This window comes from Phacochoerus africanus, chromosome X (assembly GCF_016906955.1).
Source record: "Phacochoerus africanus isolate WHEZ1 chromosome X, ROS_Pafr_v1, whole genome shotgun sequence".
Classification (NCBI taxonomy): Eukaryota; Metazoa; Chordata; class Mammalia; order Artiodactyla; family Suidae; genus Phacochoerus; species Phacochoerus africanus.
In genome coordinates, this window is record NC_062560.1 from 124,490,334 (window position 1) to 124,513,436 (window position 23,103).

The following is a 23,103-nucleotide window of genomic DNA, read 5'->3' on the forward strand; positions in this document are numbered from 1 at the left end:
CTTGAAAACCAGAACCTAAAGGTGCTTTCGCAGGGTTGCCCAAAACAAGACAGCTCATGGAATTTTGCCCAAGGGTCAGATTTTAGAGTCTGAAAGGGGGCTTCGAGACAATGCTAACTTCTCTGTTTCACCCAGGTATCACTGAGACACAGCAGAAGGAAAGTACTTAGGGCCACCCAATTTATTGGTGACAAGTGATGAGAATCAAAACGAAGTGTTCTGAGTCACCCTTTTTTGTGTTCCTCACACAATCTTTGTTCTCCTATTGTCCTACTGTTTCATTTACTTGTAAATCAGCCTTAAGGTCTCTGAAGGCAAATACCACTTTGTTCCATTTAAAACCTCCTACTAAGATGTACTGGCAACCTATTGAACATCTACCATATTCACTATCAGCATCCAGTGCTGCCCACCACAACGTTCTGCTTTGATGGAGATGCTCCACATTCGCACTGATACCCGATATCACCTGAGCCACGTGTGACTATGGAGCACTGGCTGCGGGGCTATTGGGACTGAGGAAGTGACTTCTTAATTCTATTTAATTTTAATTCATGAAAAGTTACACTTATATAGCCACGTTTGGCCAGCAGCTACTGCGGCCAGCTACAGTGACTAGCTATGGTGACCACGGGGGCGACAACGGTGTCAGAGGACTGAATTTGAGGAGGAATTTGCAGCCAGGGCTGGAGTGTGAATTCCAGCGAGGCCTTTTTGTCAGTGGGTGACAGCAGTCCCGCTACTGGAGCAGGGCCTCAGGGCCCCATTCATTCATTCATTCAACATGATCTGCCCAGTCCTGCAAGGGCCAGGCCCTGAGCAGGGGCGCGGGGACCCAAGCCTCCCAGCAGGCCTCGGGAAAGGGGCGGGGCCTGGGCACGAGGGCCGCACGTGCCGCGGGGTGGGGTTACGTAAGCGTCCCCGCCCGAGAGGCTTCTGGGTTCCAGGCGACCGTTGGTGAGGGAGCCTCTCAGTGTGCAGGAAGCTTGAGCTATGCCTTCGGAGGGGCGGTTGATGCGGGGGAGGACCCGGTCAAAGACCCGGGGGGTGCGGGGGCCGCGCTCCAGGGTGTTCCACTGTGAGCCGGGATACAATGCGGAGAACCCGGCTGTGGGGTCGCACCCCGGGGGCAGCGGCACGGGGCGCCAGGCCGTCATGGCGGCGGCGACGCCTCAGCCCAGCTGGCAGGCGTCTCTGCGCGGCCTGCAGGCCGAGACGCGCCACTCTCTGCTGAGGATGTGGGCTTACAAGCGCTTCGGGCTGCTCCTGCTGGGCCTCTGGGGCCTGCTGCTGCTGTACTACTACCTGAGTCCCGGTGAGCGCCCGCTTTGGGGACCCCGGGCCAGGGCCCCTCAGGGGGAGGGGAGGGGAGGGCGCCAAATTGAGGGGTGGGGGGCTCTGCGGGTGGCGCAAAGGCCCACGATCGCTCCCTCCGCCTCTGCCCTCAGGTCCGACAGCAAACTGCTGCCTCCTCATCTCCTTTCGGAAGCACCCACTCCTCAGAAAGCCATTCCCGCCTCACTTTCCCTAACAAAACCCTACCCGCCTCACCTCCTGGCTTTAAAAAAAAAAATGGAGACGACATTCTCAGAACCGAAAATTAACTCTTGTTGTGAACAATTCAGTGGCATTTAGTATGTTTAAACGTTGAGCAGCCACCACCTCTCTCTAGTTCCAAAGTATGTTCGTCACCTCCATTTCAAACCCACCTCACGAATGCGATTACTCATTTCCCTGCCCCTGCCCGCACCCCCCCGCTGCTTCCGTCTCTATGGCCTGTTCCTATAAAGGGGAACAAATATTATTTGTCCTTTGTGTCTGGCTTATTTTACTTGGCATAATGGTTTCAAGATGTGGGCATGTTGTAGCCTATGTATCGGGAGTTCATTCCTTTTTATGGCCAAATACTATTCCGTGGTGTGAATAAGCTGCATTGTGTTTAGCCATTTATCGATCGATGGGCATTTAGTTTATTACCACTTGTTGGCTATTATGAGTAATACGGCTCTGAATATGCATGTATATGTTTTTGAGTATATTTTCTGTTCTCTTGGGTGTGTACCTAGGAGTGGAATTGCTGGGTCGTATGGGAATTCTCTGTTGAACTGTTTGAGGAAGTCCCAAACTTTTCCAAAGTGGCTGAGCCATTTTATATACCCACTGATAATGTGTGAGGGTCCCCATTGTTTGTTATCACCCTTCTCTTTTTGCTTATCACCATCCTAGTGCATATGAAGTGGTATCTTACTGTGGTTTTCATTATTATTTCCGTAATGACTAATGATGTTGTTGAGCATCTTTTCATGAGCCTTTGGATATTTGTGTGTCTTCTTTGTAAAAATGGCTATTTTTTTGGCCATTTTAAACTGGATTGTTTGTGGTTTTGTTATCGAGTTGTAAGAGTTCATATATTTTGGATATGTGATTTGTAAATATGTTCTCTCATTCTATAGGTTTTCTTTTTACTTTCTTAAAAATGTCTTTGCTCCCCTCCCTTTCTCCTCCTCCTCCCCTCCCCTTCTCCTCCTCCTCCCCTCCCCTTCTCCTCCTCCTCCCTTCCCCTTCTCCTCCTCCCCCCTTCCCTCTCCTCCTCCCCCCCTTCCCTTCTCCCTTCTCCTCCTCCCCTCCTCTTCCCCCTCCCTGCCTCCTCCTCCCCTCCTCCCCTTCTGCTCCTCCCTTCCTCCCCTTCCCGTCCCTCCCCGTCCCCTCCCTCCCCGTCCCTCCTCCTCTCTCTCTCTTCCCCCTTCTCCTCTTCCCTTCTCTTCCTTCCCTCCTCCCCTCCTCCCCTCCCCACTCATCCCTTCTCCCCTCTCTCTCCTCCCTCTCCCTTCCTCCCCCCCTCCCCACTTCTCCCTCCTCCCCCTCCTCCCGCTCCTTCCCTTCCTTCCCTTCTTTCGTGGTTGCCTTCCCTGCAGCCTCTACCCTCACAAATGACTTCCCTCCTTCATCTCTTCCCTGAAATGCCACCTTCCCTCAAGTCCTCTCACAAAGTAGGAACTTCCCTCTCCTTACGAAAATCCCTCCTCCTTTCTCAAAGAACTTTCCTCCTTTGCTTACACTCACTTCCCTTTGTCACCTCACTTCACAAATCCACTTCCTCTCTTACTCTCACAAATACCTTCCCTTTCTTCATCATCACTCCTAGAATGTTCTTAACCTTAGCTCAAGGTCCTTTCATTCCTCACCTCCCCACAGTGTCTTTCCTTTGCTCATCTTACAGGCCTTCTCGCCTCTCACTCAAAAGCTTTTCTTCTTTATTTGACAGAGCGCTTTAATTCTCTCACTCAAGGTCTTCACCCCTCACCTCCCTTTTATAATGCTTATGTTCTCTTCCCTTATACTGTCCTCGCTCTAACCTACCTTCGCAAAGGCCTTCCCTTCCTCAAAATCCTTCTCTTACCTCTCTTTCTTTCTTTTTTTTTTCTTTTCTTTTCTTCTTCTTTTTTTTTTTTTTTTTTTTTTTTCGGCCTGCCCCCAGCAGGTGGAGTTCCCAGGCCAGGCCAGGGATCAGATCCAAGCCGCAACCTCAACTAAGCCCTGCAAGTGCGGCAATGCTGGATCCTTAACGCACTGTGCTGGGGATCCAACAGGCGTCCTGGCACTCCCAAGATGCTGCGGGTCTCCTTGTGCCACAGTGGGAGCTCCCCCTTACATTCTTATTTACTCTCTTCAAGGTCTTTGATCACCTCCCTGTCAGATGCTGTTTCATCCCTCCAAACCCCTCCCCTTCTCCCCATTCACAGATTTTTTCTTCCTTCACCACTCAAAGGTGTGCTCTTCCTCCTCAAAAGTTTTCTTTTCCTCCTTCTGCTCAATGGTCTTTCCCCAAGTCTTTCCCACCTCCTCCTTCAAATCTTTCTTGCACCCCACTCATATACTTTTCCTTTCCAACCACAGCCCTCTCTGCTTAGCTTCAAGATAGCCTTCCCACAGGGGCCTTCTCTACCTTACCTCCCCTGGCCTGCCCTCCCTCCCAAGCCCCTCACAGTGGTCTTCTGTCTCCTCACCTGCATAAAGCCTTAGCTTTCCCATAGTATTCCTCTCTCCCTCCCTCGCGCTTCAGCTTCAAGCCTCCAAACCTTCCACTATCCCCACTTCTAATCTCAATGACTTCTCTCTCCCTGCCTTCCCTAGAAGCCTTCTGTCCCCTCAACCGAAGTCCTTCCACAGTCAAAGAAGGAGACAAAAATTGGGCAAAGGCAAGGTATTACAAGTAAAAGGAACAGAGACCACCGTATACTGTCAGAACTGCTTGGGGTTGAAATTCAGTGTTCAATAAAGTATAGGTTATACATTTTCTTATCAACTGTTTAAATAAGTTTAAATATGATTCATGCCCTTTGAAAAGTATTTTAAAATACTTTTAAAATGATCATTTACATATCATAGTACTTGAGATTATTCATATTTATTTTTCCTACTATTAATCTAAAATATAAAGTATTTCTGGATTACTTTTACTGTATTTGTAAACATTAGTTACATGTACAACAGAGAACCTTACAAACAGAGCTTTTTCATTCTCTGAAAAAAAAAATCTAAAAAACAAAACTATAGATTGTACATTATATTTTCTTAGTCCATGGGTTCATTTTCTTTTTTTTTGTCTTTTGTCTTTTTTTGTTGTTGTTGTTGTTGCTATTTCTTGGGCCGCTCCCGCGGCATATGGAGGTTCCCAGGCTAGGGGTTGAATCGGAGCTGTAGCCACCGGCCTACGCCAGAGCCACAGCAACGCGGGATCCGAGCCGCGTCTGCAACCTACACCGCAGCTCATGGCAACGCCGGATCGTTAACCCACTGAGCAAGGGCAGGGACCGAACCCGCAACCTCATGGTTCCTAGTCGGATTCGTTAACCACTGCGCCACGACGGGAACTCCTTTTCAGGTTATTTTTATGCATAAGGCATAAAAACTAGTGGCATGCAGGATGAAGAGACTAGTAGATTGAGACTGGGAATTTGATCCCACCTCCTCCACCAATTCTTTACCACCTATTGTGTCAGTCTTTATTGAACATCCTTTTTTGGGAGATTAAAAAGAGAGAGAAATAAAGATTGACTAATAGGTAATATTTTCAGAATGCTTTAGCTCCATTGGAAAGAAACACATGGCTGGTTTCTATATTATTATATTAGAATACCTCAGTTATCTGTTATTCTTGGGATGTGAATGAGGCAGTGCACCTAGGTAGAAGGTCTGATTGACTGCCTTGTTCCGCATTAAGCACCAGGTTTGGTCTTGCTTTAACCATTTGTGTATGTGGTGTACTTGGAGGATCCCTGAATTAGGAGTTAGGAGAACTGAGTTGTTATGATTCTGCCATTGACTTGCTGTGTGGCCTTTGATGAGTCGTTTTCCCTCCTTAGGCTTCAGTTATCATGTTTAAAAATCGAGGAGATTTCACTAGACAGGTGTTTCTCCTGCCTCAGTAATTTGAATAACACCTTCACAACTCTTGGTTATCTTAATTCTACCAATTATTCATATTTTTATTTAAATTTCCTCACTTCTTAATATAAACATATTTTCAAAGGAAACTGAAGCATGGTTATAAATGGAAAACTGGTCATATTTGCTATTAAGAGAATTGTTTATAAAAATAAATATCCTGAAAACAAAGTAATATTATTAAATTTAAAATTGTAAACAGTAAGAAGAAACAGCGAAAAGGAGTTCTTTTGTGGCTCAGCAGGTTAAGGGTCCAGAGTTGTAACTCCAGTAGCTTGGGTTGCTGCTGTGGAGCAGGTTCTGTCCCTGGCCCAGGAACTCCTGCATGCAGCAAGGTGCAGCCAGAAAAGAAAAAAAAAAAAAAAGAAAAAGAAACTGTGAAAGACATATGATAAAATATTTACTCATTTTACATTGTACTAAACGTTTCAAGTATGACTTCACTTAATACTTAAAAATCTTCAAAATAAATATTATCCTCATATTGTAGATGAATGAACTGAGGCGAAGAGAAGTTTACTGATTTGCCCAAGTTTGCCAGCTAGTACATGGCAGAGTCTGGATGCAAATTCAGGTCTATTTGAGGTCAGGGCCCAGAAGAGACTGCAGCATAGGTAGACCCTCAACTTACTAAAGTCTTAGCAGAATCCTCTTCAGGCTGATACTGTTAGCTACTATTCGAATTCTGTTTGTTCACTATTTAATCTAGTTCCTTATCTGAAAGACCTCACTGCAGAGCAGAGCTGGCAGCTATTATTTGCAGAAAGAAAATGTGGGGGTCGCTTGTTTAAAATTTGTTATGAATTTTAGGATAATAGCAGAATAGTGAACCAAAGTGTGAGACCTTTCTAAGAGCCACGTTCTGTAGATTGCACAGGTCACATGCCCAGAAGGCTGTGGCTTTGAGTCTCTTTTTTCTTTGAAATGTAGTTAGATTTTCAGTCTCTTTTTTTTTTTTTGGTAACAGGGAAATTAAAAAATAAAAATTCTTTGTGACAGGGAAACCTAATTGGTTCTTTACCATTTCTTGCTGCCATTTAGGGATGTTGGATCCTAATCTTTTATTTGCTGAGCTTGTTAACGAGTGTACAGATGCAAATGAGAAGCAGAGAGGATGGAATTATTCTGCATATGAAAAACAGTGGGGAAGGGGAAAGGGCTAGAGCCTAGTAGAATGAGAAGATGATCAGAAAAGATCTGGGCACTAGCTGATGGGAGATTTTGGAGAGAGGAAAAGGACAGTTGCTTCTAGGAATGAAAGAACAGGGATGTCAAAGGGGATTTTATAAAGGTTTCCATATGGTGAGTGATGTCAGCCTTGTTTGGTGTCATGGTAGTTTTGATATACTAGTCATATATATTTTTTCCACTTTTATAATAAATACATAAGTAGCAAATACTAAATACATCCATAAATATTCAACTGTGTTCCACCTAGAATCAACTCATGTAATACTGATGGTACTCATACCACACTCTGGGAATAGTGCTCAAGTTAATTTATAAATAATTTCCTTTCAAGATAGGGACGAAACCAGTGGTAGAAAGCAAGTTAAATATACTGGAGGCTTTTGGTTCAGGCTGCCACTGATGACACTTATCTGAGTAAAGGTTTAATTACCTCCTCCTCTCCTAGTGCCCATTGAGATGCCCAAAAGATCTGTAATGTTTGAAAACCCAGAGAACCAAAAAGGGTGCTATCTTTATTGATATGCCAGACATTTGGAGGATTTCTGAAAGATGGAAGGCCATGCCAGACACTCCTAAGAGAAGTTGTAGCAACGTGTGTTTCACCTCTGCTAAAGCTAACCCAGTTTGTCAGGGTCTGGAAGCTAGTATACTCTGAGTTAGATAACAGTCTCCATCCTGGAGGGACTCCAGAGAGCATACCCTCTGTGGAAGATAACCGAGTATGGGGACTCAGACCACAGTGTGCTACTGCCAGCCAATAATTCCTTCAGATGGTGTGTTGATAAGGACAGTCAGTTGTGGAAGGGAAGCACTGAGTGAGCAAATGGCAGTACAGAACACAGGTCCTGTCGGGGCTGCTTGCAACTGCAGCTCCTTTCCTATGTGATGTAGGGCAATGAGTCCTCTAATTTAGCAAAGCATGGCTGATAATATTAATCTCATTCCTTGTTCCCTGTTCTGGAAGCACTCTTCCAAGCCCTTTGTATGGCAAGTTTCTTCTAATCTTTTTCTAAGCTGAAATATTAACTCAGAGAGGCCCCTATTTAAAGTAGGTCCCCTGATCCAGCGTTGCTGTGAGCTGTGGTGTAGGTTGCAGACTTGGCTTGGATCCTCTGTTGCTGTGGCTGGCAGCGTAGCTCTGATTAAATCCCTAGCCTGGGAACCTCCATATGCCACGAGTGCAGCCCTAAAAAGCAAAAATAAATAAATAAATAAATAAATAAATAAATAAATAAATAAATAAATAAAGTAGGTCCCCTACCTTATACTATATTGGTTTCCACTTTCTTCATAGCACTCATTAAAATTTGTAATTTTTTTTTTTGTCTTTTTGCCATTTCTTGGTCCGCTCCCATGGCATATGGAGGTTCCCAGGCTAGGGGTCTAATCGAAGCTGTAGCTGCTGGCCTGCACCAGAGCCACAGCAACGCAGGATCCGAGCCGCGTCTGTGACCTACACCACAGCTCACAGCAACGCTGGATCGTTAACCCACTGAGCAAGGGCAGAGATTGAACCCGCAACCGCATGGTTCTTAGTCGGATTCGTTAACCATTGCGCCACGACGGGAACTCCTAAAATTTGTAATTATTTATTAGTTTAATCCTTTGTCATCTTTTTCTCCACTATCTTGTAAGCTCCATGAGGGCAGGGATCTTATCTAATCCATTCACTGATATATCCCCCAAACCTAGAATATAGTAGGCAGTAAATACTTATTTATTGATGAGTTGGAGTTAGGAAAAAACAAACTGGACAGAATGGGTTGTTTCAAGTGAATATTCTTATGATTCCATCCTGATAATTATTTTATAAGAAAATGATTTCCTAGGAAAATGATAATGAAAATTGATTCTTGAGCATGAGAAAATAAAAAGTCGTAAAGGAACTATCTCCCTCTACAACATGCAGACTCAGACTATTTATGGATGTGTTTTTCCAAACCTTTAATGGATCAAATATTTCCTATGCTGTTTAAACTTTTTTTGGTACAGAAAAAAAGATGAGACATTTTCCAGATTATTTTATGAAGCAGATACGACCTTTATGCCAAAACCTGCAGAGATAGAAAACAAAACTGCAGACACCCTTGACATAGGAATGTTGAACCACAAATCCTATGCAAAGCATTAGCAATTGTGGGCTTTATTTCAGGAGTTCAAGAATCTCTTAATATTGAAACATATATTAATACTCAACAATTAATAGGCAGAGGAAAATATGATCATGACAGTAAATATTAAAAGCATTTGATAAAAAACCCCACTTCCATTCTTGCTTAAAAATAAAATAACAACAGAACACTTGTAGTAAACTAAGACTAGAGGAATACATCCTTAATTTAATAAAAATAAATTAAGCCAACAGCTAAAGTTACATTTAAGTATGAAACACTAGTGCATTCCCATTAAAGTCATGTCAGCTTAAAAAAAATATACGATGTGGAGTTCCTGTTGTGGCTCAGTGGTTAACGAATCCGACTAGGAACCATGAGGTTACGGGTTCGGTCCCTGCCCTTGCTCATTGTGTTAACGATCTGGTGTTTCCATGAGCTGTGGTGTAGGTTGCAGACGCAGCTCGGATCCTGCGTTGCTGTGGCTGTGGTGTAGGCCAGCGGCTGCAGCTCCGATTCAACCCCTAGCCTGAGAACCTCCATATGCCGTGGGAGTGGCCCAAGAAATGGCAAAAAGACAACAAAAAAAAAAATGTACAATGTAGGAGTTGTGAGTTGTTTTATTTGGGGCAAAATGAGAACTATAGTTCCAGAAGCAGCAGTTCAGATAGCTCTGAAAAACCATTTCGAAGAGATGGGGGGAGTATCAGTGTATTTGTGATTTTGGTGAAGCGGGGAGGTACATGCAACCAAGCACACATTTTGCAGAAGGTTGCTGCTAGTCTTGTGAAGGTTATTGCTAGTCATAAGGAGTGAATGTCACCATGAAGGATTTTAGTGCTTTTCTAGATAGGAGGAGATGCAAGAATTGGGCTTATAAAATCTCCTGAAAATATCTGTCTGAGACCTGTTCTTCCAGTTTTCCCAGAGCACAGAGTGTCTCACTCCTGATCTCCACCCTTAACTCTTTCAGTGGGTGTTGAGGGTCAGCAGCTGTAGTCGCTCATGATTCAAACATTGTAGAGGCAGATAGCAAGTGCCAGTCTCCAATTCATAGCCTCCCCCCACATGATCATAAATGCAACCATAATTTTGGGAGACATTTCATGACCCTTTTGTCCCATGGTGCTTGGAATGCTTATTCCAAGGTTTGGAAAGGATTTTTCTGATGGGCCACTTAATGTACTGTTACTAGACTAGGCCTTATTAACAGTAGCCCAAAGTCTCTGGACTACCTGTCTTACTAGGCTGTTATGATCCAGGAAAATATTCCCTTTTGTTGTATCTTCCCATATCTAGAATTACATTATTATAACCATTGATCTGGTAAAGAACCGTGTATCTGCTCAACTGCTTCAGGTTGCTTAATCATCATTATTTTTGTTGGAGGCTCAGTCACACATTTGGTAATACAAGAAATAATAATCTTTTACAACAGGCAAATACCAATAACATAGATAATAACATTAATAGAGTTACGAGTAAATATTTACGCCAAGAACTTCCTATGCCAAACCAGTTTTTGTAGATGTCATCAAGACTAGGAAGTGGGTCACTTAAGGCAGAAATCTGATTTTTCATGTGGTTCATTAGATGTGTTATATGTGGGGATTCATTGGGTGTGAAAAGACAGTGTTCAGTTTGAATTATGGCACAGGTGCCTCCTTGAGATGCTGTAAGGCCATGTGGTTTTGTAGCACTGCTTTCCTCATTATGGAGACCTCAGAATTCAGTGGGATAATAACTTGGTTACTATCATTTGAAGTCTATTTACGTTTAGCATCTCACTAGATGGAGAAAAAGCATTTGACAAAGTCCAACATCCATTCATGATCAAAACTCTTACCAAAGTGGGTATAGAGGGAACATACCTTAACATAATAAAAACCATTTATGACAAACCCACAGCAAATATAATACTCAATGGAGAAAAGCTGAAAGCCTTCCCACTAAAATCTGGAACAAGACAAGGATGCCCACTCATACCACTGTTACTCAACATAGTATTTGAAGTCCTAGCCACAGCAATCAGACAAACAAAAGAAATAAAGGCTATCCAAATTGGAAGAGAAGAGGTAAAATTGTCATTGTATGCAGATGACATGATATTATTTTTAGAAAACCCTAAGGACTCAACCCAAAAACTACTTGAACTGATCAACAAATTCAGCAAAGTGCAGGATATAAGATTAACATTCAGAAATCAGTCACATTTCTTGTACTAAGAATGAAATATAAGAAAAGGAATACAAAAGTACAGTATCTTTTAAAATTGCACCCCAAAAAATCAAATACCTGGGAATAAACCTGACCAAGGTGGTGAAAGACTTATATGCTGAGAACTATAAAATATTAATCAAGGAAATTAAAGAAGATGTAAAGAAATGGAAAGATATTCCATGCTCCTGGGTTGGAAAAATTAATGTTGTAAAAATGGCCATACTATCCAAAGCAAACTACAGAGTCAATGCAATCCCTATCAAATTACCCATGACATTTTTCACAGAACTAGAACAAGCAATCCAGAAAATTATATGGAACCACAAAAGACCCAAAATTTCCAAAGCAATTCTGAGGAACAGAAACCTAGCAGAAGGCATAACTCTCCCAGGCTGCAGGCAATATTACAAAGCCACAGTCATCAAGACAGTGTGGTACTGGTACCAAAACAGACATACAGACCATTGGAACAGAATGCAGAACCCAGAAATAAATCCAGACACCTGCTATGGTCAGTTAATCTTCAACAAAGGCGGCAAGAATGTAAAATGGAAAAAAGACAGTCTTTTTGGTAAGTGGTGCTGGGAAATCTGGACAGCCACAAGTAATCAATAAAACTGGAACACACCCTCACACTAAGCACAAAAATAAACTCAAAATGGCTTAAAGACTTAAATGTAGGACAAGACACCATCACACTCCTAGAAGAGAGAACATAAGCAAAACATTCTCTGACATCAACCTTACAAAAGTTTTCTCAGGTCAGTCTCCCAAGGCAACAGAAATAAAAGCAAAAATAAAGCAATGGGACCTAATCAAACTGACAAGCTTTTGCACAGCAAAGGAAACCATAAAAAAAAAAAAGACAACCTATGGAATGAAAGAAAATAGTTTCAAACAATGCAACTGACAAGGGCTTAATCTCTAAAATATACAAACAAACAAATAAACAAAAAGGAGTTCCCATCATGGGGCAGCAGAAATGAATCCAATTAGGAGCCATGAGGTTGGGGTTCCCATCCCTGGCCTTGCTCACTGGGTTAAGGATCTGGCGTTGCCGTGAGCTGTGGTGTAGGTCACAGATGCCGTTCAGATCTGGTGTTGCTGTGCCTGTGGTGTAGGCCAGCAGCTGCAGCTCCATTTCAACCTAGCCTGGGAACCTTCATATGCTGTGGATGTGGCCCTAAAAAGCAAAAAAAAAAAAAACAAAAAACAAAACACACACACACACACACACAGAGCTTATACAACTCAACAGCAAAAAAGCCAACAACCCAATTGAAAAATGGGCAAAAGACCTGAATAGACACTTCTCCAAAAAAGATATACAGATGGCCAACAAGCACATGAAACAATGCTCAACATCCCTGATTATTAGAGAAATGCAAATCAAAACTGCCACAAGATACCACCTCACACCAGTCAGAATGGCCATCATTCATAAGTCCACAAATAACAAATGCTGGAGGGGGTGTGGAGAAAAGGGAACCCTCCTGCACTGTTGGTGGGAATGTAAACTGGTACAGCCACTTTGGAGAACAGTTTGGAGGTACCTTAGAAAACTATACATAGAACTACCATGTGACCCAGCAATCCCACTCTTGGGCATATATCCAGACAAAACTGTCCTTGAAAAAGACACGTGCACCCGCATCTTCATTGCAGCAGTATTCACAATAGCCAGGACATGGAAACAACCAACATGTCCATCAACAGATGATTGGGTTAGGAAGATGTGGTATATATACACCATGGAATACTACTCATCCATAAAAAAGAATGACATAATGTCATTTGCAGCAACATGGATGGAACTAGAGACTCTCATCCTGAGTGAAGTAAATAAGAAAGAGAAAGACAAATACCATAGGTATCACTTATATCTGGCATCTAATATATGGCACAAATGAACCTTTCCACAGAAAAGAAACTCATGGACTTGGAGAATAGACTTGTGGTTGCCCAGGGGGAGGGGAGGGAGTGGGATGGACGGGGAGTCTGGGGTTCATAGATGCAAACTATTGCCTTTGGAATGGATAAGCAGCGAGATCCTGCTGTATAGCACTGGGAACTACATCTAGTCACTTATTGTTTTTGTCTTTTTGTCTTTTGTTGTTGTAGTTGTTGTTGTTGTTGTTGTTGCTATTTCTTGGGACGCTCCCTCGGCATATGGAGGTCCCCAGGCTAGGGGTTGAATCGGAGCTGTAGCCACCGGCCTACGCCAGAGCCACAGCAACGCAGGATCCGAGCCGCGTCTGCAACGTACACCCCAGCTCACGGCAACGCCGGATCGTTAACCCACTGAGCAAGGGCAGGGACCGAACCCGCAACCTCATGGTTCCTAGTCGGATTCGTTAACCACTGCGCCACAACGGGAACTCCTATCTAGTCACTTATGATGGAGCATGATAATGTGAGAAAAAAAAGAATGTATATATGTATGTGTGACTGGGTCACCTCGCTGTATAGTAGAAAATTGACAGTACTGTAAACCAGCTATAATGGAAAAAAATAAAAATCATTAAAAAAAAGACAAAAAATAAAATCTATTTACATTTAGAATGTGTAAGTAATGAGGTCCTATTGTATAGCATGGGGAAATATATATATCCAGTCTCTTGTGATAGACCATGATGGAAGATGGTACGAGAAAAAGAACGTATATATATGTATGACTGGGGAACTAGGGTCCCACCTAGTAATATCAATAGTAACCTAAACAGGACTGAATTTTTTTCTTCTAAAATAAATTTCCTAAGGGCTAGCTAATCAGAGCCTTGGAAGGGAGAAATCCACCAAGGTAACTTAGAAGCACTAGTCACAGGTAATTGGCCATAAGCCCAACAACTGGATTGATTTTCAAAATTAGCACAGGATAGTACCCATGATAAAAATACATTTGATTCATATTCAAAAGTCAAGAAAGCACTGTAAATCATCATGTGAGTCAGGCCCAGCATCTTTGGGCCAGCTCTCTACTCTGATGTCTTCTTCCTGGTGTGAGTGCAGTTTTTCTTCCATTTGAGCATTGTTTTAAGGTGAGTTTGAGGTCAGAAGCCCTCTCTATAGACCCGTCTGGTGCAGGGCTCCCTTTTAAGTGGGAAATATGAATCCAAGAGTCAGACTCAAGAATGCCTGTTATCATGGTGTATGATCCTTTTAATACGTATGATATAATATAGTTGGATTTGGTTTGCTAATATTTTGTTGAGGATTTTTATTTTTGCATCTATGTTCATCAGTGATCATGGCTTATAATTTTTTTTTTTTTTGTGATATCCTTGTCTGGTTTTTGAATGAGAGTGATTGCGGCCTCATAGAATGAACTTGGGAGTGTTTCTTCCTCTGCAGTTTTTTGGAAGAGTTTCAGAATAGGTGTTAATTCTTCTCTGAATGTTTGATGGTATGAGGAAAAGAATGTATATATAAATATACATGTGTGTATATATATATATATGACTGGGTCACTATGCTGTATATAAAAGAATGTGTATATGTATATATGTGTGTGTGTGTGTATATATATGACTGGGTCACTACGCTGTACAGCAGAAATTGACACAACACAGTACATCACCTATACTCTAATAAAAAAAATCTGTAAAAGTTTTTTAAAAAAGAATGCCCGTTATCATAGCTATTGTTCAACATAGTTTCGGAAGTTCTAGGTAATGCAGTGAGAAAAGAAAGAGAAACAAGCTATTAATATTAGAGAGAAAGGAGACAAAACCATCTGTATTTAGTGATATTGAGGCTATATAGATCTGGAATGAAACTGAACAATGAGAGCTAGTGAGAGTCAAAGAAATGATTCAGAAAATACCTGAACCAAAATCAATAGCTTTCTTACAAACTAGCAGTAATCAGCTAGAAAATGTAGTAAAATAGACCATATTCAAATAACAACAAAAATATGTGTAATATATGGGAATAAGTGTAATAAGAAAGGTTATAGGACCTGTATGAATGCAACTAGAAACCTTACTCGGGGAGATAAAAAGAGACTTGAATGAGTGAGAGTCTTGGGTGAGATAATTTTGTACCACTATCAGTTGTTTCCAAATGAGTCTACATTTAGGTGAATTCAGTCTAGACAGGAGGCACACAGTAATTGTTTTTTGAATGAATGTTGAATAAGTGAACACAATTACTATAAAAATATTAGGATTTTTCGATTTGACAAAATAGTCTAAATTTCATCTAAAAAAATTCTTCAGGTTTGAAAATAAAATAAATTTTTTTTCCCTTTACTTCTTTGGCTGCACCCACGGCATGTCAAAGTTGGGCCAGGGATCAAACCCACACCTCAGCGGCAGCCCAAGCCACTGCAGTGACAATGCCAGATCCCTAACCTGCAGCACCACAAGAGAATTCTTAGAATTTTGATAATGAGAAGTAATGAAGGGATTGCCAGATCAGTTATGAAAACATATAACAATACAAGATAAATTATAACAGTGATATTGATGCATGAGCAGGTAGATTAGTGGAACAGAATGAAAGTCAAGAAACAAATTGATCACTAAGGACTTAGTATGTGATGGTGATGTCATAAATAGGAAAGGATGGATTTAATAAATGGTGTTAGGAAAACTGGAAAAATACATCCATATATTATAAAATAGTCCAAAATATTTTCAAGATGGTTTAAAGATTTAAATTTAAAAAGTGGAACTATTTAAGTGTTAGAAATATTAGAGTGTAGAATGCTTTTGACTGAAAAAACACACAACCTAAAATTTGAGAATTATGTTCTTTTCAGCAGGTTTACTGAGGACTTAAGCCCAGTATACTATCTAACCTGGCTCCTCCCTTACCTCTTTGGAATAGTCTCTCAGATACCTCTTAGTATCCTGGAGCAGGAGAAACCAGGATGTATAGGAGTTTGGGCAAACAAAATAAAACAAAAACTCAGGTAGTCGAACATCAAAAGATAATTTTAAAAAGCTAATCAAAGAAAAATCAGGGAGTTCCCATCGTGGCTCAGCAGAAACAAATCTGACTAGGATCCATGAAGTCGTAGGTTTGATCCCTGGCCACGCTTGGTGAGTTAAGGATCTGGCATTGCTGTGAGCTGTGGTGGGGGTTGCAGACACGGCTTGGATCTGGCGTTGCTGTGGCTGTGGTGGAGCCAGAGGCTACAGCTCTATTTGACCCCTAGCCTGGGAACTTCCATATGCCACGGGTGCAGCCCTAAGAAGCAAAAAGTGAAAAAAAAAAAGAAAAATCAGACATCTCAAGTTAATGAATTTAGTGCTTTTCTGTGTGTGGGAAGAATCAAGGGTTGGATTAATTGAAATTATTCCTTTGATACACATCTTAACTATCTAGGGCCAGTATCCTGTGTTTCTCTATCCTGAATCCCCTCAAGGTGCACCGTATCTGGTGGCTGTAGTGGCTAATGGCTTGGCGGCCTCAACATCCTTTGTTAACTGAAATGACAGGCACATTCTTTGTCCAAGGTGCTTTTTAAAACATGACCTGAAAGGCAGAAATAGTAAAGGAAGAGGTTGATACATTTGATTACATGAAACATTTTAAACTTTTGAACTTCCCAAAACATCATAAAAAATATAAATGTAGCTGACTACCTTGAAAAATATTTGCAACATATGTGGCAGATTAAGGGTTAAGTTCTCTACTACACAATATATGAAACAGATAAACTCACTGATGACTAAAAGTGCAAATTAAGGAGTTCCGTTGTGGCTCAGTGGTTAACAAATCTGACTAGCATCCATGAAGATGCAGGTGGGTTAAGGATCCAGCGTTGCTGTGTGTGAACTGTGGTGTAGGTCACAGATGCGGCTTCAATCCTGCGTTGCTTTGGCTGTGGTGTAGACCGGCAGCTGCAGCTCCAGTTCGACCCCTACCCTGGGAACCTTCATATCCCGCAGGCGTGGTCCTAAAATGCCAAAAAAAAAAAAAAAGAAGTGCAAATTAAAACAAAAGAGAGACCATTATTTTGGCTATCAAACCGACAAACAACAGTGAAAAGGTGAGGGTCCACGAATATTGCCCTTGCCGGCACTGCTGGTAGACGTATACCTTGGGGCAGCCATACTGGAGGGGAATGTGGCCAAGGTCAAGGGCCATTCCTTAAGAATTTATCCTGGGAGTTCCCATTGTGGTGCAGTGGAAATGAATCTGACTAGGAACCATCACGTCAGTTGAGGGTTTGATCCCTGACCTCGCTTAGTGGGTTAAGGATTTGGTGTTGCCATGAGCTGTGGTGGAGGTTGCAGATGTGACTCGGATCTGGTGTTACTGTGCCTGTGGTATAGGCCAGCAGCTGTAGCTCCAATTTGACCCCTAGCCTGGGAACCTCCGTATGCCGTGGGTGCGGCCCTAACAAGCAGAAAAAAAAAAAAAAAGAATTTATTCTAAGGAATTTTCATGAATATCTGCAGAAATATAGCTCCAATGATAATTATTGCAGAGTTTCTTTTTTTTTTTGGGGGGGGGGTTGTGCCTATGGCATGTGGAAATACCAGGGCCAGGGATCAAACCAGTGCCATAGCAGTAACCCAAGCCTCAGCAATGACAATGCTGGATCTTAACCACTAGGCCACCAGGGAACTCTCAAGAGTTCTTTCTTTCTTTTTTTAAATTGAGGTATAATTGACATCTAACATTCTATTAGTTTCAGGTGTACAACATAATGGTTTGATACCTGTATAGAAATCACCACAGTAAGTCTAGTTAACTAAGTGTGTCACCATACACAATTTAGAATTTTTTCTTATGGGAAACTTTAAAGATTTATTCTCTTAGAGACTTTCAGATATGTAGTACATTATCCCAGGACTTTTTTATTTGATAACTGGAAGTTTGTACCTTTTGCCTACTTCACCCATTTCTCCCACCCACCACCCCACTCCGTGCCTCTGGTAACCATCAATTTATTCTCTGTATCTGTGATTTCTAGGCAGTGTTCTTCATAATATCAATAAATTGTAAACAACATAAATATCTTTCTGTGGGAGGATTGTTACCTCATTTATAATAGAGCTGTATAATGGAATACTGTGAAGTTATTAAAGATCATGTTGGCAAATATTTAATGATATGGGCAAAGCCATGTTATGAGAATGAAGATGGATATTCTCTCTCCTTATATAAGATGAATCATGCAGATAAAACTAAAATGTTTTGAAGTAGTGAAGAAGGATAAGGAAGGTTTATGGTGTCTCTGGCTTTAATTTTTATTAGTAGATAAATAAATCAATATATTTACCAAGAGTTTCTCTGATGGGGTCTGATTTAGTTGGAATACATAACTGATTCCAAGTTGTTAATTGATAAGGCCTCTGAGTGCCAAGACTGTCAAAAGCAAGTTCACTATTGTAAATCAGTTTATAGTGCAACAATGAAATGTGTCAGCCTATAGCTTAAGCATTTTACACTTTATTTTTAAATTAATTTTTAAACTTAATACTCAGTTTTTCAGTTTAATGGCAGAAACATGTTCTGATTAATTGTACTTAAACTGTTAGGAATTTTAGGTACAATGTCAGTTAGCTCTTAGACTTTCAATATTTATTTATTTATTTTTATTTTTTATTTTTTGTCTTTTTGCCATTTCTTGGGCTGCTCCCGCGGCATATGGGAGTTCCCAGGCTAGGGGTCCAATCGGAGCTATAGCCACCAGCCTATACCAGAGCCACAGCAACACGGGACCTGAGCCGCCTCTGCAACCTACACCTCAGCTCATGGCAACGCTGGATCCTTAACCCACTGAGCAAGGCCAGGGATCGAACCCACAACCTCATGGTTCCTAGTTGGATTCGTTAACCACTGAGCCACGACGAACTCCTAGACTTTCAATATTTAATTTAAGCAAAGGAAATTACTTTTAAAGGATCATAGAAAGTGATAAATGCTTTATATGTTGGGATTAATAATTTCACTTTTCTTAAGGGTTTGTGAATTCTGCGTCTCCAAGTGAGAATACTCTGTGGACCAATGAAAATGCTAATGGACAATCTCTGGAAAAAAATTCAGCCTCAAGAGCTCTCTTAAGTTTTTTATTTCCAACAAGTAAGTTCCTGTTTGATTTTATTTCTCCCAATGTCCTTGTTTTGAAAACAGTAGTTAAATGTTTAGGAGGCAGTGTGGTCTATTGGCATCGGGATGAGACAAACCTGAGTTTTAGTGTTGACTCTTCCCTTTGCCCCAGGCAAGATAACCTCTTAACTTCAATGTTTTTCCTCATCTTTAAAAGGAAAATATTTACCAGAGAGAATTGTGAGGTTGAACCGAGATAGTATTTTAAGGCATTCCGTAAATGTCTGTTACTCTTTGTAGAATACTTTTCCTTCATAAATCTCTAAACCAGAGTTCCCGTCGTGGTGCAGCAGAAACAAATCTGACTAGGAACCATGAGGTTGTGGGTTTGATCCTTGGCCTCGCTCAGTGGGTTAAGGATCTGGCATTGCTGTGAGCTGTGGTGTAGGTTGAAGACAAAGACAAAAAAAAAAAAAAATCTCTAAACCTTTCAAAATTTACCTTAATAGCATTGCTTGAAATTTAGTCAGTGATTGTGAAATCAATGTCTTCTGTGGCATTAATCAGGGTACTGTGTAGCTCTAACGTTATGGGGTATACCAGCTGTTTTCCCATCTGTTTTAATGATAAAAAGTTCAGGTTTCAAGTCACATCATCTTTGTCTTTTTGTGATTCTGTATATAATGTGTTTATCAAGCACATGATGGCCCGTGAGATTATTAACCACAAATAAACATACTTCATTTTGTACAGCATGCAGTGCCCTTTAAAGAAGGTTCAAATAAATTGACATACGTGAATTACAAAGATGAAGCTTTCATTAAAAATCAATGTGGAATTTATTCTAACAAAATTTGATACATATACACAAAATTATGGCCACCGTTTAATTCCAGACTCTACCACTGAATTCTTATGTGACCTTGCATAAAGCTATTCATGTTTCTCTCTAGCGGTTTCATCACGTACAAAGCAAGCATTATAACACCTACTACCAATGAGAATAGCAAAATAAGCAAACTCCTTAAGTAATTTATCTAAAAATACTTCCATGGTCAAATTGAATGGAGAAAGAGAAACCTGATAAGGTGGTATGTTGTGAAGCTAGAATAATGGTTTAGTGAGTGCTGAGGTTGGTCGTAAACAGCAAATGATGATTTATGCTTTAGAGCTTAAGAAGATAGCAGATGTAAACTTCCTGTAGTTACCTGTAATAACTACATTATACAAACACTGAGGCCACCTTTAAAATAGTTTAGATATCTGCATTTCTGAAATACTCCTACAACCTGGTGCAGTAAGTTGAGTCAAAATCAATTTATGAGATGACGTTTTTCCTCAACAAAATCATACTATTCCATTTTAAGAGACATCTCACCTAGGTTAATTCAAATCTTTCAAAACAGTGATTACATATTTAAAACATATATATCACATTCTTTGAGAATAACTACAAGTTCATAAAATATGAAGTACTTTTAACCAATTTATTTCCTCCCCTGTATAATTGAAAATGAATACTCTTTCTACTTAAGCACTAACAAAAATAACTGTCATCTTGTTATTAGGCTGCTGTTAGAAATAGATTCATCTCTTACAGATTAAAATGATAACCAAGAGACAGACTGGCAGAGAAGCTTGAGAGGTCAAATCATCCTTCTCCCTTGGGACAAAATTATATATCATTTATATATGCTTTAACTTGATAAAAATAATTGTTCTACCTTTTTTATTCTTCAAAATTACAAGTGTCTCTTGATAATTTGAGTCTGAAAGTTAATTTTAGTATCTGGTATAAAGTCTATCAGATGGCAATTTAAGTAAGATAACAGAAGCCCAGCATTAGAAGGGACTTTAGAGATCATCTAGTCCAGTCGTTTCTATGATTTAAAATCTTTTCTTGTATGAATTTCATCCCCGGAAAGTGGTCTTTGAACAGTACCAACAGGGAAGAACTCAGCACATAGGAAGTCCTTCCAGTCTCTGACCAAGCCCTGACAGTTGTCACCTTTTTCTGAGTGTGTGATATCCAAGGCTGAACATGGTATTCCAAATGTAGTCCATCCTGGGAGGAGAGTCACTCTGGGCCTGGCAGAATCGAAGAACAGATTGTTTAGAGTATAACAACAAAGAAGGCTAAGCGCTCACGTGTCTAAAATATTTGGGAAATGAATATCCAGGCCAACTGGTAATGCATTAAATTTGTGACCTTGTTCAAGTTACTTTGATCCTTTAGTTCTTCATTTTAAAAATGGAGGTCGAGATAAAAAGTAAAAGTGGAAGTTGTAGAACTAATTTTGAGAGTTTGCTGTGAAGATTAGAAATGATATGTCTAAAGCAGGGTACCTGGCTCAAATAGGTGACTAATGAATGGTAGCTATTATTATTTTCACCTGGGCTTCAGGAATTACTAGTTTTTAAAGAAGAATATAACAAAATATACCAAGAGGTAAAAATATGCTAAATAACCATTACATTGTTCTTTGCTGATTTTGAAGTGCTTTAGAGTGGTTAGAGTGATCATAAAACATCATTTATTACTTTCCTAAGTCTGAGGTTGTTGATGGTATTGGAGATTGAACTGAATCTATACTGGCCTTAAAGCCATACTATAGAGATTTTCTTTTTGAATAAAATACTGATACCTACTTTTTTAGTTGTCAGTTGTTTCTCACATAGATCAGCTATTTGAGGGAGTTCCCGTCGTGGCGCAGTGGTTAACGAATCCGACTAGGAACCATGAAGGCACAGGTTCGGTCCCTGCCCTTGCTCAGTGGGTTAACGATCCGGCGTTGCCGTGAGCTGTGGTGTAGGTTGCAGACACGGCTCGGATCCTGCGTTGCTGTGGCTCTGGCGTAGGCTGGTGGCTACAGCTCCGATTCAACCCCTAGCCTGGGAACCTCCATATGCCACGGGAGCGGCCCAAAGAAATAGCAAAAAGACAAAAATAAATAAATAAATAAATAAATAAATAAAAAAGATCAGCTATTTGAGCTTGTGAATCTTACAGATTCAGATATATATGAATTTATTGAAGTTGTATGAATCTTGGTATTTGTACTATAAATCATTGCCTATTCAAAAATTATAGATTCATAACTTAAGGCCAGAAGGAAGACTCTCAAAACACATTGCAGTGGCAATATGATGTGTTTACAGAAAGTAGGTCAGTACCAGTAGTATCACTTACCTTATTTCCTAGCAGCAAACTGTTCAAATTTTGCTTGCATTCATTCTTATTGATGTAATTTATCTGTAACTTAGTAAAACTGAGTGAGAGGATGTCTGTGGTATTATTTTAGCAAGGTGTTAGTTTTAAGGACATTTGACCTGTTCTTCTTATTTAGCCCCTTCTGTGTGACATTTGCATCACTATTGCTCAGCTCTTGTTTATAGTCACTTTGAAACTACCTTACCAATGATCTGTTAACACTTTTTATTTTCTGCAGTTCATCTAGAATTGAAAACATGATGTTAGATAACTTCGTGGTAATTTTTAGTTTAACTCATTTTTTTCAGCATTCAGTACTATTTGTATAAATCATTCAATCTTTAAATGTACCAGCTTAAGTGTTTTTCTTTTCCTTTTGTATTGCAGGTATTATTTAATTAGGGAATGTGCTTATTAACCATGCCAAATTCTCTTTCTTGCATTTTTTTCACCTAAAAGCATGCATTCTGAAGGAGAATCAGGTGGTGAAGCCTTGCAATCCGCTGCAAGATTTTAACAAGACTGAGTGTTTGAGAAACAAGTGCTGTTATTCATCACTCAAGACCAGCAACTTCAACTGTTTTGTCCCACTGAAAGATAGTAAGCTCATCCTCTTACATTTGTTATATTCTTATTTTTTAAAAATTGAATAAACAGGTCACAATAGCCTCAGTTTAAATTTGGATCTCTCAGGTCCAAACACTTAAAGGAGGCTCCTAGCCCTAGAGAAATACCATCTGTAGGAAGTCCTGAGGTGGTCAGGCTTCTCTGTTCATGAGCCTTTTCTGCTTAGCGCTTAGATGTGATTATGGCAGTTTGAAATTAGTTTCATCTTTTCTTTTGCTTTAGTCACTATCTTGTCACATAGGCTCCAAGCTTTATGAGATGTAACCCTCAATGCCTGGGAGTAGATAC

The 23,103-nt window shown here is 40.5% G+C and overlaps 1 protein-coding gene across 1 annotated transcript in view; it reads left to right on the forward strand.

The window, feature by feature from the left end:
* The first annotated feature begins 1,155 nt into the window (after positions 1 to 1,155).
* The window catches only part of FMR1NB (FMR1 neighbor), a 146,496-nt gene continuing 124,548 nt past the window's right edge, over positions 1,156 to 23,103 (forward strand). The window contains exons 1-3 of the mRNA XM_047764270.1: positions 1,156 to 1,315; positions 18,891 to 19,010; positions 22,648 to 22,788. Coding sequence (XP_047620226.1) covers positions 1,156 to 1,315; positions 18,891 to 19,010; positions 22,648 to 22,788 — 421 coding nt within the window. The remainder of the gene's footprint in view (positions 1,316 to 18,890; positions 19,011 to 22,647; positions 22,789 to 23,103) is intronic.